At 37.3% G+C, this 22,563-nt stretch overlaps 1 protein-coding gene across 1 annotated transcript in view; it reads right to left on the bottom strand.

Annotated features, from left to right (window-relative positions):
• The window catches only part of ETFDH (electron transfer flavoprotein dehydrogenase), a 46,601-nt gene that overhangs the window by 4,389 nt on the left and 19,649 nt on the right, over positions 1-22,563 (bottom strand). Inside the window, exons 6-10 of the mRNA XM_053583515.1 lie at positions 21,721-21,798; positions 16,086-16,232; positions 14,337-14,477; positions 12,986-13,129; positions 306-474 (exon numbers count right to left, since the gene is read on the bottom strand). Coding sequence (XP_053439490.1) covers positions 306-474; positions 12,986-13,129; positions 14,337-14,477; positions 16,086-16,232; positions 21,721-21,798 — 679 coding nt within the window. The remainder of the gene's footprint in view (positions 1-305; positions 475-12,985; positions 13,130-14,336; positions 14,478-16,085; positions 16,233-21,720; positions 21,799-22,563) is intronic.

Below are 22,563 nucleotides of genomic sequence, written 5' to 3'. Positions count from 1 at the left end.
TTTCTAGGTAGGTCAGACATTGGTACTTTTCTACTTTTGATGTGACTAAAACAGAACACTGTTGTAAAAATCTCTGACTATAACTATTAAGAGTAAGTCATGTAGTTTATTTTCCAGAGTGCACACCTTAATACTTTGTATAAAGGAACAGATGCAATATATTTAGTTTATCTTTTAATATTAATTAAAAGTTTGAGGTTGCTGTGAGCTGTGATGCCATGGCACACATTAACATTAATAATCAACACAGTAATGTTAATAACCTGGTGATTTTCCTTCCTATACCTTAAGTAGGATTTTCTTACCTATTGTCTTTGGCTGGAGATTTTCACTAGTTAGTTGATTAAAAATAGATTCTGCTGCCAAAATTCCACTTTTCATTGCTGTGTGGGTACCTTTGATCTTAGGAACATTCATGAAACCAGGGCTACAACCAATTAGCAAACCACCAGGAAAGGTGAGTTTTGGTATAGACTGAGGAAAGAAAGAGTCAAAATACATGTATTAGCTCAAATTAAATAAGCAAAACTGAGAACTTCAAATCACAGCCTTCTAGAGCTGTAGGGAAAGGCTGAAAAATAAATACATAAAAATGAATGCAGCAAAGGAAAAAAGCAGAGCAAGGGCAGTTTTCTTTTTCCTCCCTTAAGAGAGAAGATTGGGACCACTGCTGGGTTTTTTTGTTGTTATTTGTTGGAGTTTTTCCTTTTCCCTCCCCATGACCGACTGACACAGGATAGATTTAAGATTGAAGCATCCTCTTTTTTTTTTTAAGGTTGCCTTTTATTTTTAATGTTTTGGGGATTTTCACTTCGTAACCAAGACTTTCATCTGTTTATTTATTTATTATTAAATCATAGCTGTGTACATTAATGCGATCATGGGGCACCATACACTGGTTTTATAAACAGTTTGACACATTTTCATCACACTGGTTAACATAGCCTTCCTGGCATTTTCTTAGTTATTGCATTAAGACATTTATATCCTACTTTTACTAAGTTTCACACGTACCCTTGAAAGATGCACCACAGGTGTAATCCCACCAATCACCCTCCCGCATCCACTTAGTTTGAATAAAATGTTTTTATTTATGCAGATCCATATCATAGTTAAAAATATTTCCAAAACTTGGATGAGTGTTCCCTAAATCAAAACCACATGAGACACTATCATACCCTAGTTAGAAATGGCTATCATCAAAAAAGGCAAAAACCAACATGCTGGCGAGGATGTGGAGAAAAGGGCACTCTTATACATTGTTGGTGTGAATGTAAATTTCAGAAAATGGTATTGAGCTTTCTCAAAATACTAAAAATAAGGCTGGACATGGGGGCTCAAGCCTATAATCCCAGCACCCTGGGAGGCCGAGATGGACTGCCTGAGCAGGAGTTGGGAACCATCCTGTGCAAGAATGATACCCCATCTCTAAAAATGGGGGCGGGGGGTAACTACAGGTGTTGTGGTGGGTGCCTGTAGTCCCAGCTACCTGGAAGGCTGAGGCAAAAGAATTACTTGAGCCTAAGAGTTTGAGGTTGCTGTGAGCTGTGATGCCATGGCACTCTACCAAGGGCAACAAAGTGAGACTCTGTCTCAAACAAACAAAAAAAAATTAAAAACAGAACTATCATACAACCCAGCAATCCCACTACTGGGTATATAGCCACAGGAAAGAAAAACAGTATGTCTAAGGGGTATCAGCACTCCCACTCTTACTGTTCACTGTAACCCAGGTAATGGGATCAACCTAAGTGTCTATCAAGAGATGAATGGGTGAAGTATGGTATATGAACACAATGGAATACCATTCAGCCATAGAAAAAAATAAAATGCTATTACGTGTGACAAAACAGATGGACCTGGAGGACATGATGTTAAGTGAATAAGCCAGACAGAGAAAGGTAAATGCTGCATGTACTCCTATGTGGAAACTAAAAAAGCTGTTTTCATAACATAGAGAATAGAATAGTTACTAGTGGCTGGGAAGGCTGGGAGAAGGATAGGGGGAGGGTAGTTAACAGGTACAAAAATAACAGCTAGATTGGAAGAACGAGTTCAAGGGCTCTCTAGCACAGGAGGATGACTACAGTTAGTAATTTATTGTATTTTTTTCAAATAGCTAGAAGGGAGGACTTTGAATGCTACAAAAACAAAGAAATGATAAATGTTTAAGGTTATAGATATGTTAATTACTTTGATTTGATCATTACACATTGTATGTATCAAAATATCATACTGTACCCCCCCCCAAAAAAATTAAGTGGTCTTGAAAATTAAAAGGACATTAAAAAATAATGATTTGATTTTACATGCATTCTGGGTAATAAATGAGTTACAAAAGACACTCTGTATCTTTTTTATTTTAGTTTGGTACCAGGGCTGGAAACTGTGATCTAATCCTAGTGTCACTACAATTATTTTGATTAAACGTGGATAGAGTTACTTTCTTCTTAGTAAAATATCATAAGAATGGGAAAGTATCCAATGTACTCAATACTGATATGAAGCCAGGAGATGATCTAGTACACAAGAGAAAAACTCAATTCAAGAGGGGTGGAGCAGGAAGAAGAGAAGGGACAGACAAGAGGAAGGAGAGGGGCTGGCGTGCTCCCACTTAGTCACCACAGTGTCAGGGAATATGGCACACCTCCTGGGGGTGGGACACAACAACAACAGGGACTGTATCTAACAAATGTAAACACTGTAACCTAAGAGTATGCTCAAAGTGAGCTGAAATTAAAAAAAAAAATCAGTAAAAAAATAAGGTGAATTTCTAAAATAAATTTTAAGACAGTTGTTCGGACTTCAGAATATATTGCTGATAAAAAAATAAAAGGTGGCAATATGCTTCCATTTAGCCAAAAAAAATGTATACACATTTTAAGAAAGGGAAAAAAACTATATTAAAATGTAATATTCAATATATACCAATAATGTCTTGTATCTCCTGTAATTGCAGAAGTCAAACTTGCGATTTGAGCATTACAATTTTAATATAGTTTTTTCCTTTCTTAAAATGTGTATGCATGTTTTCGGCACCCTCTGTATACAGCCCACAGTGTGTCAGCGTAACTAAAAACTGCATGGGAAAATGCACTGTATAGTGTGCAAAGAAAAGGATAGACAGCCAATCCACAGTTGTTCTTTCCTTATTCCGTATTTTTTCTTCTCTTTAAGGGCTTCCTAAAGTAAGCCATGGATCTTTGCTGAGAAGGTGGAGGATGGTAAAAATTTGGTTGATGGTGTGAGGGACTCAAAGGAATGGGAGCTAACAGGAAAAAGACTGCCCCCAGGTGCAAAGGCCACCCTCTCATCAGTGATGGAATTCTAACTGTGAGAAAAAGGTGGTGAGAAGCAAAACTGGGGCACAGAGGCGAGGCAAAACGAACAAGGTAAGGGAGAAGGATCAGGGACCAGGTCCTTTCACAGGATGTGTGGGCAATGATTTTATGGCTGTGGTTCTCAGACCAAATATAATATTCAAACCAACTAGGTAAGTCAGGATCACAGGGCAGACAATGGGGAGAAAGGGCTTTCTACAATGCTACTAATTGAAAACAGATAATGGTTAGGGACTTGGATAATACAATACTTTTCTCAAAAAAGGCTGTGACTTTGTTGACACTAAGTTTGATTTAAGAACCAAAAAAGTATAAACTTTAATGAAAGGACATAGAGTAGAACCTCTGTTAAGTTGACCACCCAAGGGCGTGGACAAACTGGTCAACATACGGAGGTGCCAACATAAGGAACTAAGCCTCGTGTACTGATACCCACATGTTGTGTGTGTCCAGTCCATGAAAATTAGATCAACTTAAGGAGGTGGTCAACGTAAGGAGGTGGTCAGCTCTGGAGGCTCTACTGCATTGTTAGTGCAACTTCTTCCAAAACAGGTGCTTCAATCCTAAGAATAAAAATGTTAAAGCCCAACAAAAGTGTGTGTTTTTAAGTCCTGGGAGGATCCTACCCAGTGTGGTCAAGATTTCAGGCAGATGGGCATACCTTATTAGGAAACTAGGGACCGAAGAAGATAAGCTGTGCTGAGAAATGTTGTGTTTTGGGATGTTCATTAAATTAGGGTTACAAGTAATCAGAAATCTAGGAAAGATGACTTTTGGTATAGACTGAAGAAAGAAAAAGACAGTATTTCTTAGCTCAAGATAAATGTAATTGAATGTTCCTATTTATTAACTCTAAGGTCTTCAAAAACTTGCTGGAAATAAGTTTCTAAACCTTTGACTAATGAAATCAGAAAATTCAGATAAGAAGGTGCGTGTGTGCACGTGTGGCCAGCTCTTCCTGCCAATCTGCCAGTCATCCGAGATGCTGAAGTACAAAAGGCAGATGTTTTAAATCAAAGTCTGTATGTACTATTCAATATGCTGAAATCTTTGTACTTTAAATTACAAACAGTAGAATTAGATTGACAATATGTACTATGGACATTATTCAAACAAGTTTAATAGACGAAGATATGAAATTCAATATTCTACCAAGTAAAAATTCTAGAAACTATTCTAGAAACAACTTCTTAAGAAATAATTGTATAACAGTAAAACTTAGGGATAATGTTATTTTAAGATTCTACTGATTATGTTTATAATTTAGCTATGATTTCACCTGACTTTATAAAATATTGTTATAGTAATAAAGCCTTTAGAACTTCACTTTTAAGGTTAAATCAACTTCTTTCCCCTAATTTTCCTATTACGTATTTGTTACTTTCATAAAAATCTAATTTCTAAAATAGTCCTAGATTCTTTAAGAGACAAGGATCATTTTTATTTTACAAATGATCCATTAGGGCCAGAGGAGTTAAGTACCTTGCTCCAAATCATTTAAGTTTTAGAGCTGATTTTTAGATCATCTTACCTGTCTGATCCTATTTTTACAATGGTACTATTAGCTTTTATGACAGTTAGCTATCTAGGTCTTATTTCATAGTTTAATTAGTACATACTGAATACATTAACTACATTTACTATGACTTATTTTGAACATATACTAAAACAGGACAATTAAAGGTAAGGCTTAACAGATGCTACGTAAAAGGTAAGAATGTTATTAGGTCGTTGAGATGAATTAAATTACATTTGCTGAAAACTAAATTTTCCTTTGAGTTTCTTGGCAGTTAAGGAACAGAAAGAAATATCTTGGATCATATGGTTTTAATTTTCTAGTTAAAAACAACTCAACTAGGGGGCGGTGCCTGTGGCTCAGTGAGTAGGGCACCGGCCCCATATGCTGAGGGTGGCGGGTTCAAACCCAGCCCCGGCCAAACTGCAACAACAACAACAAAAAATAGCCGGGCATTGTGGCGGGCGCCTGTAGTCCCAGCTGCTTGGGAGGTTGAGGCAAGAGAATCGCGTAAGCCCAAAGAGTTAGAGGTTGCTGTGAGCTGTGTGACACCACGGCACTCTACCCAAGGGCGGTATAATGAGACGCTGTCTCTACAAAAAAAAAAAAAAAACAACTCAACTAATAAACAGTAAGTCCATGAATTTATCTCTAGAGATCAATATATACTTAAAAAGAGAGATCAATATATACTTAAAAAGACTTGTATAATTTCAGTACTGTGAGACATATTTTTATAAACACTATGTACTTTGCTTAAATTCCTTAGATTTTCTTCCTATGAGATAATATTATATTTTTTTCCCCCAGAGACAGGGTCTCACTCTGTCACCCAGGCAGGAGTACAGTTTTGTAATCATAGCTCACTGTAATCTCAAAATTCTGGATTTGAGCAATTCTCCTGCCTCAGCCCCTTTAATAGCTAGGACTATAGGACTGTGCTATAGTCCAATTTCTTAAATTATTATTACTTTTTATAGAGATGGGGTTTGGATATGTTGTCCAGATTGGTCTCCAACTCCTGGAGTTGAGTGATGCTTCTTCTCGGCCTCCCAAAGCACTAGAGTTACAGGTACATGACCTAATTTTCTATTCTTTTTTTTTTTTTTTTTATTGTTGGGGATTCATTGAGGGTACAATAAGCCAGGTTACATTGATTGCAATTGTTAGGCAAAGTCCCTCTTGCAATCATGTCTTGCCCCCATAAAGTGTGACACACACCAAGGCCCCACCCACCTCCCTCCGTCGCTATTTCTGCTTTTCCTCCCCTCCCCATAACCTTAATTGTCATTAATTGTCCTCATATCAAAATTGAGTGCATAGGATTCATGCTTCTCCATTCTTGTGATGCTTTACTAAGAATAATGTCTTCCACTTCCATCCAAGTTAATACGAAGGATGTAAAGTCTCCATTTTTTTTAATAGCTGAATAGTATTCCATGGTATACATATACCACAGTTTGTTAATCCATTCCTGGGTTGGTGGGCATTTAGGCTGTTTCCACATTTTGGCGATTGTAAATTGAGCTGCAATAAACAGTCTAGTACAAGTGTCCTTATGATAAAAGGACTTTTTTTCCTTCTGGGTAGATGCCCAGTAATGGGATTGCAGGATCAAATGGGAGGTCTAGCTTGAGTGCTTTGAGGTTTCTCCATACATCCTTCCAGAAAGGTTGTACTAGTTTGCAGTCCCACCAGCAGTGTAAAAGTGTTCCCTTCTCTCCACATCCATGCCAGCATCTGCAGTTTTGAGATTTTGTGATGTGGGCCATTCTCACTGGGGTTAGATGATATCTCAGGGTTGTTTTGATTTGCATTTCTCTAATATATAGAGATGATGAACATTTTTTCATGTGTTTGTTAGCCATTCATCTGTCGTCTTTAGAGAAAGTTCTATTCATGTCTCTTGCCCATTGATATATGGGATTGTTAGCTTTTTTCATGTGGATTAATTTGAGTTCTCTATAGATCCTAGTTATCAAGCTTTTGTCTGATTGAAAACATGCAAATATCCTTTCCCATTGTGTAGGTTGTCTCTTTGCTTTGGTTGTTGTCTCCTTAGCTGTACAGAAGCTTTTCAGTTTAATGAAGTCCCATTTGTTTATTTTTGTTGTTGTTGCAATTGCCATGGCAGTCTTCTTCATGAAGTCTTTCCCCAGGCCAATATCTTCCAGTGTTTTTCCTATGCTTTCTTGGAGGATTTTTATTGTTTCATGCCTTAAATTTAAGTCCTTTATCCATCTTGAGTCGATTTTTGTGAGTGGGGAAAGGTGTGGGTCCAGTTTCAGTCTTTTACATGTAGACATCCAGTTCTCCCAACACCATTTATTGAATAGGGAGTCTTTCCCCCAAGGTATGTTCTTGTTTGGTTTATCAAAGATGAGGTGGTTGTAAGATGTTAGTTTCATTTCTTGGTTTTCAATTCGATTCCAAGTGTCTATGTCTCTGTTTTTGTGCCAGTACCACGCTGTCTTGACCACTATGGCTTTGTAGTACAGACTAAAATCTGGTATGCTGATGCCCCCAGCTTCATTTTTATTACTAAGAACTGCCTTAGCTATACGGGATTTTTTCCGGTTCCATACAAAACGCAGAATCATTTTCTCCAAATCTTGAAAGTACGATGTTGGTATTTGGATAGGAATGGCATTGAATAGGTAGATGGCTTTGGGAAGTATAGATATTTTAACAATGTTGATTCTTCCCATCCATGAGCATGGTATGTTCTTCCATTTGTTAATATCCTCTGCTATTTCCTTTCTGAGGATTTCATACTTTTCTTTATAGAGGTCCTTCACCTCCTTCGTTAGGTATATTCCTAGGTATTTCATTTTCGTTGAAACTATGGTGAAGGGAGTTGTGTCCTTAATTAGCTTCTCATCTTGACTGTTATTGGTGTATACAAAGGCTACTGACTTGTGGACATTGATTTTATATCCTGAAACATTACTGTATTTTTTGATGACTTCTAGGAGTCTTGTGGTTGAGTCTTTGGGGTTCTTTAAGTATAAGATCATGTCGTCAGCAAAGAGGGAGAGTTTGACCTCCTCTGCTCCCATTTGGATTCCCTTTATTTCCTTGTCTTGCCTAATTGTATTGGCTAGAACTTCCAGCACTACGTTGAATAGTAAAGGTGACAGAGGACAACCTTGTCTGGTTCCAGTTCTAAGAGGAAAAGCTTTCAGTTTTACTCCATTCAGTAAAATACTAGCTGTGGGTTTGTCATAGATAGCTTCAATCAGTTTCAGAAATGTGCCACCTATGCCTATACTCTTCAGTGTTCTAATTAGAAAAGGATGCTGGATTTTATCAAATGCTTTTTCTGCATCTATTGAGAGGATCATGTGATCTTTATTTTTGCCTCTGTTAATATGGTGGATAACGTTTATGGACTTGGCGTATGTTAAACCAGCCTTGCATCCCTGGGATGAAGCCTACTTGATCATGATGAATGACTGTTTTGATGATAAGCTGTAATCTATTGGCTAGGATTTTGTTGAGAATTTTTGCATCTATATTCATGAGTGAGATTGGTCTGACATTCTCCTTTTTGTTTGGGTCTTTTACTGGTTTTGGTATCAGGGTGATGTTTGCTTCAAAGAATGTGTTGGGGAAGATTCCTTCTTCCTCAATTTTTTGGAATAATTTCTGCAGAATAGGAATAAGCTCTTCCTTGAAGGTTTGATAGAATTCTGGAGTGAAGCCATCTGGACCAGGGCATTTTTTGGTTGGAAGATTTTTTATTGTTTCTTTAATCTCAGTGCTTGAAATTGGTCTGTTCAGGAGCTCTATTTCTTCCTGGCTAAGTCTAGGGAGAGGGTGTGATTCTAAATATTGATCCATTTCCTTCACAATGTCAAATTTCTGGGCATACAGTTTCTGGTAGTATTCCAAGATGATCTCTTGTATCTCTGTGGGATCAGCTGTTATTTCCCCTTTATCATTTCTGATTGAGGTTACTAGAGATTTTACTTTTCTATTTCTTGTTAGTCTGGCCAATGGTTTATCTACTTTATTTATTTTTTCAAAAAACCAACTCCTTGTTTCATTAATTTTCTGAACGATTCTTTTGTTTTCAGTTTCATTGATCTCTGATTTGATTTTGGATATTACTTTTCTTCTACTGGGTTTAGGCTTCGATTATTCTCCTTTTTCCAATTCCATAAGATGGCTTGTGAGATTGTTGATGTGCTCTCTTTCTGTTTTTCGAATGTAGGCATCTAAAGCAATGAATTTTCCTTTCAAAACTGCTTTTGCAGTATCCCACAGGTTTTGTTAGCTTGTGTCTTCATTGTTGTTATGCTCAAGGAAGTTAATTATTTCCTGTTTTATTTCTTCCTGCACCCATCTGTCATTCAACAGAAGATTGTTTAATTTCCATGCCTTTGTGTGGGGTGGAGCGTTTTTGTTAGAGTTGAGTTCCACCTTTAGTGCCTTATGGTCTGAGAAGATACAAGGTAAAATTTCAATTCTTTTGATTCTGTTGATACTTGTTTTGTGTCCCAGGATATGATCAATTTTGGAGAATGTTCCATGGGGTGATGAGAAGAATGTATATTCTTTATCTTTGGGATGGAGTGTTCTATATGCATCTGTCAAGCACAGTTGTTCTAGGGTCTCATTTAAATCTCTGATATCTTTGTTTAATTTTTGTTTAGAGGATCTGTCCAGCTCTGTAAGAGGAGTGTTAAAGTCCCCTGTTATGATGGTATTATCAGATATCATATTGCTCAGACTGAGGAAGGTCTGTTTCAAGAATCTGGGAGAATTTAAATTGGGTGCAGAAATATTTAGAATTGAAACGTCTTCTTGTTGTATTTTTCCCTTGACCAATATAAAGTGACCATCTTTGTCTTTTTTGACTTTAGTTGCTTTAAATCCACATGAATATGAAAATAAAGATTGCAACTCCTCTTTTCTTCTGAATGCCATTTGCCTGAAAAATTGTCTTCCAAACCTTGACTCGGAGCTTTGTCTTTTGAAGCCAGGTGTGTTTCTTGCAGACAGCAAATGGATGGCTTGTGTTTTTTAATCCAGTCAACCAATCTATGTGTCTTCAGTGGGGAATTCAAGCCATTAACATTTATTGAGATAATTGATATGTGTGGTAGTATTCTATTCGTCTTATTTGGTGAGAGTCCATTGCTTAGTTTTATCTTTTGCATCAGTGTGGAGGTTAGGTTCTGTCCTTTAATTTCTGAGTTCTTACTTTGATGCTGATCCATTGTGGTGGTCAGTGTGCAGAACAGGTTGAAGTATTTCCTGTAGAGCTGGTCTTGTTGTGGCGAATTTTCTCAATGTTTGTATATCCGTAAATGATTTGATTTCTCTGTCAATTTTTAAGCTTAGCTTAGCAGGGTACAGAATTCTGGGATGGAAATTGTTCTGTTTAAGTAGATTAAAGGTAGATGACCATTGTCTTCTTGCTTGGAAAGTTTCATTAGAGAAGTCTGCGGTCACTCTGATGGATTTGCCCCTGTAGGTCAACTGGCGCTTACTGCTGGCAGTTTGCAGAATCTTTTCTTTTGTCTTGATTTTGGACAGGTTCATCACAATGTGTCTTGGAGAAGCTCAGTTAGAGTTGAGGCGACCTGGGTCCGATATCCCTCTGAAAGCAGTGTGTCAGAATCTTTGGTGATATTTGGGACATTTTCATTTATAATATTCTCTAGTATGGCTTCCATTCTTCTGGGGCATTCTTCTTCCCCTTCTGGGATTCCTATAACTCGTATGTTGGAACGCTTCATAAAGTCCCATAATTCTGACAGTGAATGTTCTGCTTTCTCTCTCTTCTTTTCTGCCTCTTTTACTATCTGAGTTATCTCAAGAACTTTGTCTTCTACCTCTGAAATTCTTCCTGCTGCATGGTCTAACCTGTTGCTGATACTTTCCATTGCATCTTTAAGTTCCGTAATTGATTGTTTCAGTTCTTTCAGCTCTGCTTTATCCTTTTTATATTCTTCATATCGTTCTTCTGTTATTTGATTTTGTTTTTGGATTTCCTTTTGGTTATTATCCACTTTATTAGCAGTTTCCTTCATTATTTCCATCATTTCTTTCATTGTTTTCATCATGTGTATTCTAAATTCCCTGTCATTCCTAACATTTCTTTACAGGTGGAATCCTCTGCAGTAGCTACCTCATGGTCCCTTGGTGGGGTTATTCTGGACTGGTTCTTCATGTTGCCTGGAGTTTTCTGCTGATTCTTCCTCATGAGTGATTTCTTTTATCTGTTTCCTTGCCCTAATTTTCCTTTCACTTCCTCTTGCTCTTTAAGTTCTCGTGCCTGTGGACTAAGGGTTAGGTGAGTCCTTTTGGTACAGGACCAGAAGGGTGAGAAGGGTGAAGAGCAAGAAAGGGATGAAAGAAAGGAGGACCGAGTGAAAAGAAAAAAAAAAATAGAGAAAGGAGAGTGGATAGGTAAAAGGAATATTGAGAAAAAGAAGAGAGGCACAGAAATAGGGAGACAGAGCAATATAGGTGTACAGTAGGGTACTTTGACACAACCTTAAAAAAAAAAAACCACCTTCTGGGGGTGCCCAGTTGGGTGGTTCCCTTGAGGTCAGCAGCTCTTTGATAACCTGATCAGACACAGTACCCCACCTCCACCAAGTAGAGAGGAAAGACAAAAATGCTATAAATCAAACCAAAACAAGGAAACAGAAAATTTTACAGGATAAAATTGGGTGAAAAACCAAATAATACAGTAGAAACAGTAGCAAAAATGAAGTTCTAGTTATTAAAAAAGGCAGCAATGGGAAATTATAATTAAACTAGAAAAATTGAGAAAGAAAAAGTTCTGTATGTAAAAGGTTGAAATTAAAAAACAAAACAATATTAACAACATCAAAATAAACAAAAAAACAACCAAACCAAAAACAAACAAACAAACAAACAAAAAACAACACAACCAAAAACAAAGCAGTATGTATATGTTGTTGAATATTGTCTGGGCAACACGTGGTCTTCTGATGTATGAGATGTTAATCACAGTTCTGATACGACTGGAGGCTGCTGATTTCTCAAACGCCAGCAGGTAGACACCCTAAATCTCTCTTCAGCCCAACTAAAATGCACTTTGAACTTGTAAACTTGCTGAGCAGAAGCCTTCCCAGGAAAGAGCTTGTCGCTGGAATCACTGCTGAAGTGGCTATCCACTTACCCAGTGTGCCAAAACCGTCTCACTCTGCCCCTGAGGGTTAGGGCTGCAAGGCGGCTCAGACCCCACCCTTAGGCTACTCAGTGCTGGGTTAGCAGCTCCCACCCGGATTCTAGCTCTGCGACCCTGAGGGCGGAGCTTGTCGGGGCAGATTGCTCACAATGGCTCCCTGTGGCCCACAGCCAAACACTATTAGCTCCGTCTGGCTCAGCGGCTCAGACTGGGGCCCTAGACAACGGCCAAAGTTCTCCGCATTCCCGCTCGGGCTCTCCCCAAGGCAGTTCAACTGAGTGCCAAGTCCAAAGACACCACAACAGTTCACAGGTAAGGCCTTTCTGGTTTGCAGTCTCGCTGCTACTGAACTTACAGTTGCGGGCGGGTTTAGACCGATTGAACACACGTAACCACTTGCTGGTTTTCCACTGTTTTAGTCCTCCTCTTGGGGTCCAGAAGTCTCTCGCTGACTCTCTATATCTTCGCAGGGGTGATGATAGGCAGATCCCACCAGCCAGAGATGCCTGGAGTCCTATCTCCCCAGACTCACAGTGCGCAGATGCAAGGAAGCTGTTACTCGGCCGCCATCTTGCTCTCCTCCCCCTTTTTTTTGTTTCTTTTGAGACAGTCTCACTTTGTCGCCCTTGGTAGAGTGCCATGGAGTCATAGCTCACATCAACCTCAAACCATTGGGCTCAAGCAATCCTCTTGTCTCAGCCTCCCAAGTAGCTAAGACTACAAGTACCTGCCACAATGCCTAGCTTTTTTTTTTTTTTTTAAAGAGATGGTGTCTCACTCTTGCTCAGGCTGGTCTCAAACTCCTGATTTCAGGCAATCCACCTGCCTTGGCCTCCCAGCGTGCTAGGATTACAGGCAGGAACCACTGTGCCTGGCCCTAATGTTCTACTCTTTATCTAAATTTATTATATTTTCAATTCTGAATTTATCATAACAAAGAAAGTAATGAAGTATTACCTGAAAGCCACCTTCATTGAGAGCTCTGGCTCCATATGCAATCCTTTTTCCACCTTCCAATGTTGGCTGAATGCTGGGATGGTGTTTCCACCTCTGGAACTCTCTAAATGGACTCAGGTATGGATTTTGGTAGTCTAGACCAACCTTAAAATTTTATATTTAAATTCGAGATAGTTATACAATTAGACATTTTAACATTAAATCAAGCTAAAATATCAGCAACGTTTATCAGAAAATGTTAAATTTCCTGTATTCAATGTATTTGGACCAATATACGCAGTAATGCAAACTTAAATAAAAACTGTATAAAATCTGTTTGAAAAAGAAAAGCCAAGAGAAGGATACCATGTATTTATAATCAGCAAAACTTTGCAATTTTAAAACATATTACAGATCATTATGCTCTGAAGATCAAAGTCCAAATTAAAAAAATATCTGTAAGTATTTCAGATTATGCTTCTACAAACGGAGTTGTAAGAATTTATTATACATCTATCAATTCCAATTATAGAAATAAACTAATAACCTACAGTACTACTGGGGCAAAAAAGAAGAAAAGGACGCAAATAACACTTAGGAAAAAAAGAGGACAATGAACATTGGAGGTTATATTATACAAGGCATTGCCAAAGTGCTGAAATTAATAAACACACCTTTTTCCTTTGATAAAATTAAGTCACTGGGATAAGTACCCAGTGGTGATGCACTGAATACTTGACCAGGGGTGGAGGTGGTCAAAAAAAACACCAAAAATGCACCAATTTAACAATGCATCATATATAAATCTAACCATAGCCAAAACTATAAAGCTGCCACCAGTTTCAAGGTGTAGAAACTCTTATTTTCCCATTATTTGTAACGTTCCAGATGCTATTCACTGCCAAAAAGGGAGGGAGGGGAGGACTGCTTGTGTTTAAAAAAGAAGTTTTAAGTTCAAGCGCAGTGCTTATTTCATTTTTAGTGACAGTGTGTTACAGAGGAAATGGGCTTTGAACAGATAGGTGCAGACATTTCTGCCTGTCATTTAATGTGTGTATTGGGAAAGTTGTTTAGCTCACTTCTCATCAGTAAAATAAGGATGTACCTACTTCACAGGATTTTCATGAAATTTCCTTAGAAATCTCAGGAAAGCATCTAGCACAGTGCCTGGGTACAGTAGCTACTATTACTAGAGATATGTATATTTAGTGGACTAATGATTATAACAGCCATAAGCAATTCACATGTTGGTAACATTAGAAAGTGACCTTTTAATGAAAAACATTTTACATTCTCCAGATTCGAAATCCTTATTTTATAACATTAATGATCCTGTAACAGTAGAATTTTCCATAATGGGAATATAACTTACCACAAGCCCAAGAGCTACGAGGGGTTCACCTTCATTTAAATGATAAAGGAAAGAGCCTCCATAAGTATGTCTGTCCAGAGGCCAACCGACAGTGTGATCTACTCTCCCAGGCTTCCACTTCTTTTCATCAATAATCCATAACTAAAACAAAAACAAGTCCTATAATATTTTTAAATGTTTTTATGTCAATTAAATGTTTTATTTATGTTGGCAATGCATACAACTTGCCAAGTTTAATGTCTTATTTGTGAAAATTATAACTTAAAAACTATAATATGAGCAACAAAAAATTACTTTGAATCAAAGAAAATGATATCAAACTGTAACATGATGAGTTGAAGCAAAGAAATAGGTCAGAAAAGTTGTGACATCTTTTCTTTTTTTCAGTTTTTGGCTGAGGCCGAGTTTGAACCTGCCACCTCCAGTATATGGGGCCGGCACCCCACTCCTTGAGCCACAGCCGCCACCCAGTTGTGACATCTTGAAGGCATTAGATTCTGAAATGAGTAGGACTTTCATGCAATTATAGGAAATATCACTGAAAAGATGAGGGCAACTGCTGAGGTACCAGTAATATTCCATGTTTTCCTCTGGGTGATTGCTACATGGGTGTGTTTACCATGAAAAAATTCATGGAGTTGCACATGTAACATCTGTTACTTTATAATACTTATACATTCTTTGACAGAATAGTATATACTCTTGTATTCTTCAATAAAATAGTTGGCCCCCAAAACTGAAGCAAATTGTTCATCTTATTTTCAGACTGATAAGTTTAAAATTTTAAACCGTTTCTATCTAAATACTATTTAAAAATCAGATACTATTATGTGCAATCTACCAAAACAAGGCTTTATTCACAATATAATGAATCTACTTATATAAAGAATTTGAACCTTTCTGAGATTTAACCTAAAAAAAGGATTATAATAAACATTTTCGTCTCATAAGCCTAGGATTTGGGAAAATATATTAGAGAAGGAATAGAGAAAACATACAATAGTCAGCCCAATTAATTTTATTATTTATTTATTTGAGACAGAGACTCAAGCTGTCGCCCTGGGTAGAGCACCATGGTGTCACAGCTCACAACAATCTCAAATTCTTGGGCTTAAGCAATTCTCTTGCCTCAGCCTCCCAAATAGCTGGGACTACGGGTACCTGCCACAATGCCTGGCTTTCTTTTTGTTGTTGCTGTTGTTATTGTTTTTGCAGTTGTCATTGTTGATTTTAGCTGGCCCGGGCCGAATTCGAACCTGCCAGTGCTGGTGTATGTGGTCAGTGCCCTACCCACCGAGCTATGGGCGTTGCCCTTGCCCAATTAATTTTAGGTTGCAGATCAATATACTACATCTAAGAGTGTATTTCATAAAAGAAATTATCTTTACATTGTAATTAAAAAAAAAAAACAATTCCTTGTAGGATGTAGCCACCCAGCATATGGGATAATGGGTACAATCCTATCAGATCAGGTAGCATTACAATGAAAAAAATAATCAAGGTTCAAATATTTTCAGGCTCATTTTTAAGCAATATTTCAAGGCTCATTTCAAACAATATTTGGTAAAAACAAGTCCAACATATAAAAGCATTTTAATCAGTTATATTGTCTAGCCTTTTGAAAATATCCATTGTTTTGTTTTTAGTCAAAGCAATGAAAAAAGCATAACTGTAAAATCAAATCATGTTAATACAAATGAATTTAAGTTCCCTCTTTCAAAATTAAAATGCAAAAACAAACCAGACTACCTCCTTCAGTCCAATCCCATAGGTCTGGGGTTCGCAACTGGCTCTCAAATCAAACTTCTTATACAGCTGCTTGGCTAGATGTCCATGGCAACCCTCTGCAAAAACTGTGACTTTGGCATGTAGTTCTAGTCCTCTCTCAAATGTTGTCTAAAAGATAAAAACATACTAAATGGCAACATCTGACAATTTAAAATGTATTTACATTCTGCCCAGTTTTAAATTAAACTATGATTCAGGTAAAGAAGAGACAGGACAAATATATAAAAAATAAAACTAAAAGTATTATTTTTAAGTGGAACCTAATTTAAATTTTATGTATATCTTGTAGTGTTTGTTATATTTTCTTTTTTACTTCAAAGGAGCTGATTGAGTAGTTAAATTTTTAAGAATCAAAAGAGCAGGGAGCATGCGGAACACTTCAGAGGTACAAGTTATCTTTGTTATACGGAGTCCTTGAATAATGCTTAAGTCAAGCCTTTTGTACATCTGGTAAGGCACACCAGAACAGTGTCCACTGTACTCAACAGGTAAGTTTTTATTCCACACACCCCCTTTCACCCATCCCCCCTTTTGGTTTCTCATGTCCTTTATATCACTTTGTGCCCGTGCGTTCTCACTGTCTAGCTCCCATTTATTAGTGAGAATATATGATGTTTGGTTTTCCATTCCTGAGAGAACTCACTTAGGATAACGGTCTACAATTCCATCCAAGTTGCAACAAATGACATGATTTCATTCTTTTTTATGGGTGAGTAGAACTCCATGGTATGTATGCACGTATGTGTATGTGTGTACATGTATGTATACATTCAGTTTATCCATTCGTGAGTTGATGGGCATTTATGTTGATTTCACATCTTTGCAATTATGAATTGTGATGTGATAAACAATCCAGCGCCAAGTGCCTTCTTGATAAAATGACTTCACTTCCTTTTGCACAGATACTCAGTAGTGAGATTTCTGGGTCAAATGGTACATCTATCTTCATTTCCTAGAGGAATTTCCATACTGTTTTCCATAGTACTAATTTTCAGTCCCACTGACACTGTATAGGTATTTCTTTCTCTCTGGACCCATGCCAGTTATCTACCGTTTTTTTGGCTGTTTAATAATGGCCATCTGACAGTTGTGAGGTGGTGTCTCATGGCTTTCATTTGCATTTTCCTGATTAGGGATATGAAGAATTTATTCTTATGTTTTTTTTGCCCACTTGTCTATTCTATCTTCCTTTGAAAAATTTATATTCATGTTCCTTTGCCCATGTTTCAATGGTAGCTTTTTTCTTGCTGATTTAAGTTCTTTGTAGATTTGAGACAGTAAACCTTTATAAGATATGTTGTTTGTGAATATTTTATCCCACTCTGTAGGTTGTCTATTCACTCTGGTGTTTCTTTTGCTGTGCAAAAGCTTTTTAAGTCTCATTTCTTTATTTTTTTGTTATTGCTGTATTTGCCTTTGGAGTCTTTGCCTAGGCCAATGTCTAGAAGAGTTTTTCCTTCATTTTCTTCTGGAATTTTTAGATTTAATGCTTTACCTTTAAGCCTCTTATCCATCTTGAATTAAATTTTGTCAGTAGTGAGAGACAAGGGTTTCATTCTTTTGCATATGGCTGTCCAATTTTCCCAGTGCAATTTATTGAATAGAACTTCCTTTTCACAGTGTATTTTGTTGTCTGCCTTGTTGAAGATCAGTTTGTTGTAAGTAGATGGTTTTATTACTGAGTTTTCTATTCTATTCCATTGGTCTACTCTCTACTTTTATACCACTATTATGCTGTTTTCTTGCTATAGCCATGTAGTACAATTCAAAGTCAGGTAATGTGACTCTGGATTTGTTCTTTTTGCTTAGGATTGCTTTGTCTATTCGGGCTCTTTTGGGTTCTAAATAAAGCTGGATTATTTTTTCTAAATCTATGAAATATGACATTGGTATTTTGATGGGGATTGTATTGAGTCTATAAATCACTTTGGACAGTATGGGCATTTTAATGATGTTGAATCTAGCAGTCCATGAATGAATGAGGCATGTTTTTCCATCTGTTTGTGTCATCTATAATTTACAATTTCTTTCATCAGTGTTTTATGGTTCTCCTCATAGAGATCTTTCACCCCTAGGTTATTTATATTTCTATATAAATTTCTATATATTTTTTTCTTCACAGCTGTTGTGAATGGTATTGATTCCATTATTTGTCTCTCGGCTTGACTCTTGTTAGTGTACAGAAATGCTACTGATTTGTGTACACTGATGTTATAACCAGAGACTTTGTTGAATTTTTAATCAATTCCACGAGTCTTTTGGTGGAGGTTTTCTGGATACAAGATCATCTTGTCAGAAAATAGGGATAGTTTGACCTCCTCTTTCTAGATTTAGATGCCCTTTTTCTATTGCCTGGTGAGGACTTCCAGTTCTGTCAAACAGCAGTGATGACAATGGGCCTTGTCTTGGTCCAGTTCTTAGGGGGAATGCTTTCAACTTTTCCCCATTCAGTATGATGTTGGCTGTATGTTTGTCATATATGGCTTTTCTACTTTTTAGATATGTTCCTAGTTTGCTGAGTGTTTTTATCATGAAAAGGTTTGGATTTACCTAATGCTTTTCTGCATATATTGAAACAATCATGAGATCTTTGTTTTTGTTTACATGGTAAATCATGTAAAAAATGTTTATTAATTTGCCTATGCTGAACCATCCTTATATCCTGGGCTGAAACCCACTTGATCATGGTGGATTATCTTTTTTATGTGCTGTTGAATTCGGTTTGCTAATTTTTTTTTTTTGTTGTTGTTGAGAATTTTTCTGTCTGTGTTCATAAGGGATACTCATTTGTAGTTTTCCCTTTTTCTTGGGTCCTTTCCTGGTTTTGGTATCAGAGTGATACTGGCTTCACAGAATGAGTTAAGGAGTATTCTCTCCTTCTTGATGTTACAGAGTAGTTTCTGTAGGATAAGTGCCCCTTCTTTTGTGAGCCTGGTAGAATTTGGGCTATGAATCCTTCTGGTCCAGGTCTTGTCTGTTGGAAGACTTTTTATTACTGCTTCAATTTGGCTACTTGTTATTGGTCTGCTCAGGATTTCTATTTCTTCCTGATTGAGTCTTGGAGGTTATGTGTTCCTAGGAATTTGTCCACCTCCTATAGGCTTTCTGGTCTGTGTAGAGGTTTTTGTAGTATTTGCAGATGAATTTTGTATTTCTGTGGTATCAGTTGTAATGGCCTTTTTCTTTCTGATCAAACTTATTCAAGTTCTTTCTCTTCTATTTCTGGTTAATGTGGCTAATGGCTTATCAATTTTATTTATCTTTTCCAAGAACCAACTTGTTTCATGGATCCTTTTTTGTAAGGTTTCCATTTCATTTAGTTCTGCTCGGAGCTTTGTTATTTCTTTTCTTCTGTCTTTGGGTTTGGTTTGCTGTACTTTTACTAGTTCCTAGACATGTGACATTAGGTTATTAATTTGTGATCTTTCTGTCTTTTTGATGTAGGCATTTAATTTTTTCCTTAAGACTGCTTTTACTGTATCCCGCTGATTTGAAAGCTGTGTTCCCTTTGTCATTTAGTCGAAGGACTCTTTCGATTTCCATTATAATTTCATCATTGACCCAAGGATTGTTTAGCAAGTGGCTTAATATCCATGACTTTGGGTAGATCTCAGTATTTCTCTTCGAAATGTTTTCTAGTTTTATTCCACTTCAGTCTGAGAAGATATTTCCTATGGTTTTGGTTTTTGAATTTGCTGAGACTTGTTTTGTGGTCTATGATAAATGTTAGAAAATGTCTCATGCTAATGAGAAAAATGTATACTCAGTAGTTTTATGGACAGGACGTCCTATAAATGCTGTTAAGACCATTTGTTCTAGAGTCCTGTTTAAATTCAGTGTTTCTTTATTCATTTTCTGCTTTGATGATGTGTCCAGTCCTGTAAGTGGGTTGAAGTCGTGGCAATTAAGATGCTACTATTTATTTCTTTGCTAAGGAATTTGCTTTATGAAACTAGGAGTTCCTGTGTTAGGTGCACCATATATGAGAATTGTTTTTTCTTGTTGAATTGTGGGGCATGGGCCTCAACTGACCTCCGTGCCCAGATCTGCGGGGGTGTGGCAACACACAGGCTGAGGGGCTTGCTTCACTGGTTAAAGTGTGGGGCTGTGGGGGCTGGGACACTGGGTGGCTGGGGCTCTCTCCTACTTACATCCTGCTAAGGCTGCTACTGTGGGACCCCTGTAGCTCTGCTGGAATTCCCTGTTGGGGCTGGTACCTAGCTCCCACTCAGAGGCATGCTAGTTTATGTGCTATTCCTGCTCCCTCTCTGGCCTGCCAAGAGGTGATGCTGCGGCAGCTGTCACAAAGCCAATCCCTGTGTAAACCTGGAGCTCCAAATCCCTGTGTAAACCTGAAGCTCCAGACCTAAGAGTGCAGGTTGGTGTCAGCTGTGGTAACCCCCAGAACAGAGACCAGTCACTCCCTGCTGAGCCTGTTTTCCAGTGCAACTTCACTCTAGATGACAAGCAGTTCCTTGATCAACATGGGGGGCTGTGGTGGTGGTGGGCCCACAGCTTGAGCCATAGTGTCTATGTAGGGAGCAAAGATCTCTGGGGTTCGCTCCTGTACCTCTTCCCCACATGTAGGCACCTTCTAATCATGGTGAGTGGAACTCCCCATCCCTGTTTCCTTTACTCTGAGTGTCTGCGATTGGTTCTCTGATGATTGACAATGCTCTCTCCAAGACAGTCTATCTTTAGGTGACCATCTACTCGCAGTTTTCAATCTTCTTCTAGTCTGCTACCTTGCCCCTCTTCTCGCTTTGCCACTTACTTTCTAAGCAGCAAATAGTGAGAAGCAGGAAGATCTGCCAGAGGAGACTGCAGACTAGATTCCTGAACTACCAGTTAGCAAATATCTACTGAGATCCTATGCACCCGGCACCCTAACAGGCAATGGAGTAACCCTTTATACTGTCTGTCCACGTGGAGCTTATAATCTAGTTGGGTAATAAACAAATAAATAGGAATACACAGGTTAATTTATCGAGATGTTAATTTGTGTTTTGCTCCTATTATAGAAAAGCAAGGTATTTTTTTCTTGCTTTTTCCAAGGAAACTTACAGAATGAGAGCTCCATATTCTAATGGCTTTTCTTTCACAGATTCAAATATACAAATTCTGAAAACCATTCAGACTATATTTTGAATGAGAGGATGACAATCAAGTTTTACATTTACCAAAAGATGTTAAAATCAGGCCAAAGTCTATCTGTACTTACCTACTGATAATAATGCAAATGACTCTTATCCATAAAAATAAACATTGTGGAAACAATAAAATCTTTGCCTATGTTTGTTTTATATTTGTATGAGTCATGATTTTATCTTTAAAAAAATTATTCTTAAACATGTTATAACTGCTTGCATAAATCATGTTTAGCATGATTTTTTAACAATGACAGAAAAATTCTCTACTAATTCTCTTCTAAATTTTTTAACAATGACAGAAAAATTCTCTACTAATAATTATAATCTTGCATCCACATAATTAATGTATAGTTTGTAGTGAGACCTAAATTATTGATTTTAAGTTGGTTCTTTTTTATTTGTCCATTTGTTAGGCACATAACTATTATTATCATTAAAAGGCTCACCTTTGGTGCACCATCCTTCTGTATCCCTACGTCATTAGTGGCAATTCCTTTTACACTACCATCATCGTGAAAAAGGACCTATAAATGATAAAAAATTCATTATCACTTTAGGATTCATAATAACCTGGGAAAGAAACAGTAAACAGCTTAAAATTTCTTAGAAAGTGAACATGTTTTCTAGTTTATAGAAATGTTCTATAAAATGTTCAGGCAAAAAAGAGACACACTATTAAGGTACTCTCCAAGTATAAAAGAACACAGGTCAGCAGTTAAAAATGAAAACAATGCCATAACCTTGAGGACAAAAAGGGAAAGGCTACTAGAGAAGTTACTAGAGAAACCAAAAAGATTAAATGAGACGATCTCTTCAGATATCAAATCATGTGTAAATAATCTGAAATCAAGGCCTATAACAAAAGAAGAACATGATGCTGAGTAGGTAAAAAACTGCCAGGAAAGCTTTTGTGTCCAATTAGCTAAGACTCCTTCCACCCCTCCACCAAAACAAAGAAAAGGATGAGGATAGTTCAAAGGTAATTAAAGTTTACTTCTGGAAAAAGGAGGGGTAAAACAGGGCAAAAAAAAAAAAATTATGAGGATAAGAAATAGCAATACTCTGTAATTCTTCCTTGGTTTTGGTTTCTTCTGGAGGAGAATGCTCTTTGGATAGAAAGTACAAAATCTACTGAAATCACATAATAGATTATAAAAAAGCACAGGAATGGACAAGTCAAACAAGGATTAGTAGCAGAGGATATGTATGTATGTATGTATGTATGTATGTATATGTTTTATTTGGTATCCTGAAAACAAATCAACAGTAGAATTTAGCTATGGACTAGA

The sequence above is a fragment of the Nycticebus coucang genome, chromosome 1 (genome assembly GCF_027406575.1).
Source record: "Nycticebus coucang isolate mNycCou1 chromosome 1, mNycCou1.pri, whole genome shotgun sequence".
Taxonomy (NCBI): Eukaryota; Metazoa; Chordata; class Mammalia; order Primates; family Lorisidae; genus Nycticebus; species Nycticebus coucang.
This window is presented reverse-complemented; position numbering and strand designations above follow the sequence as displayed.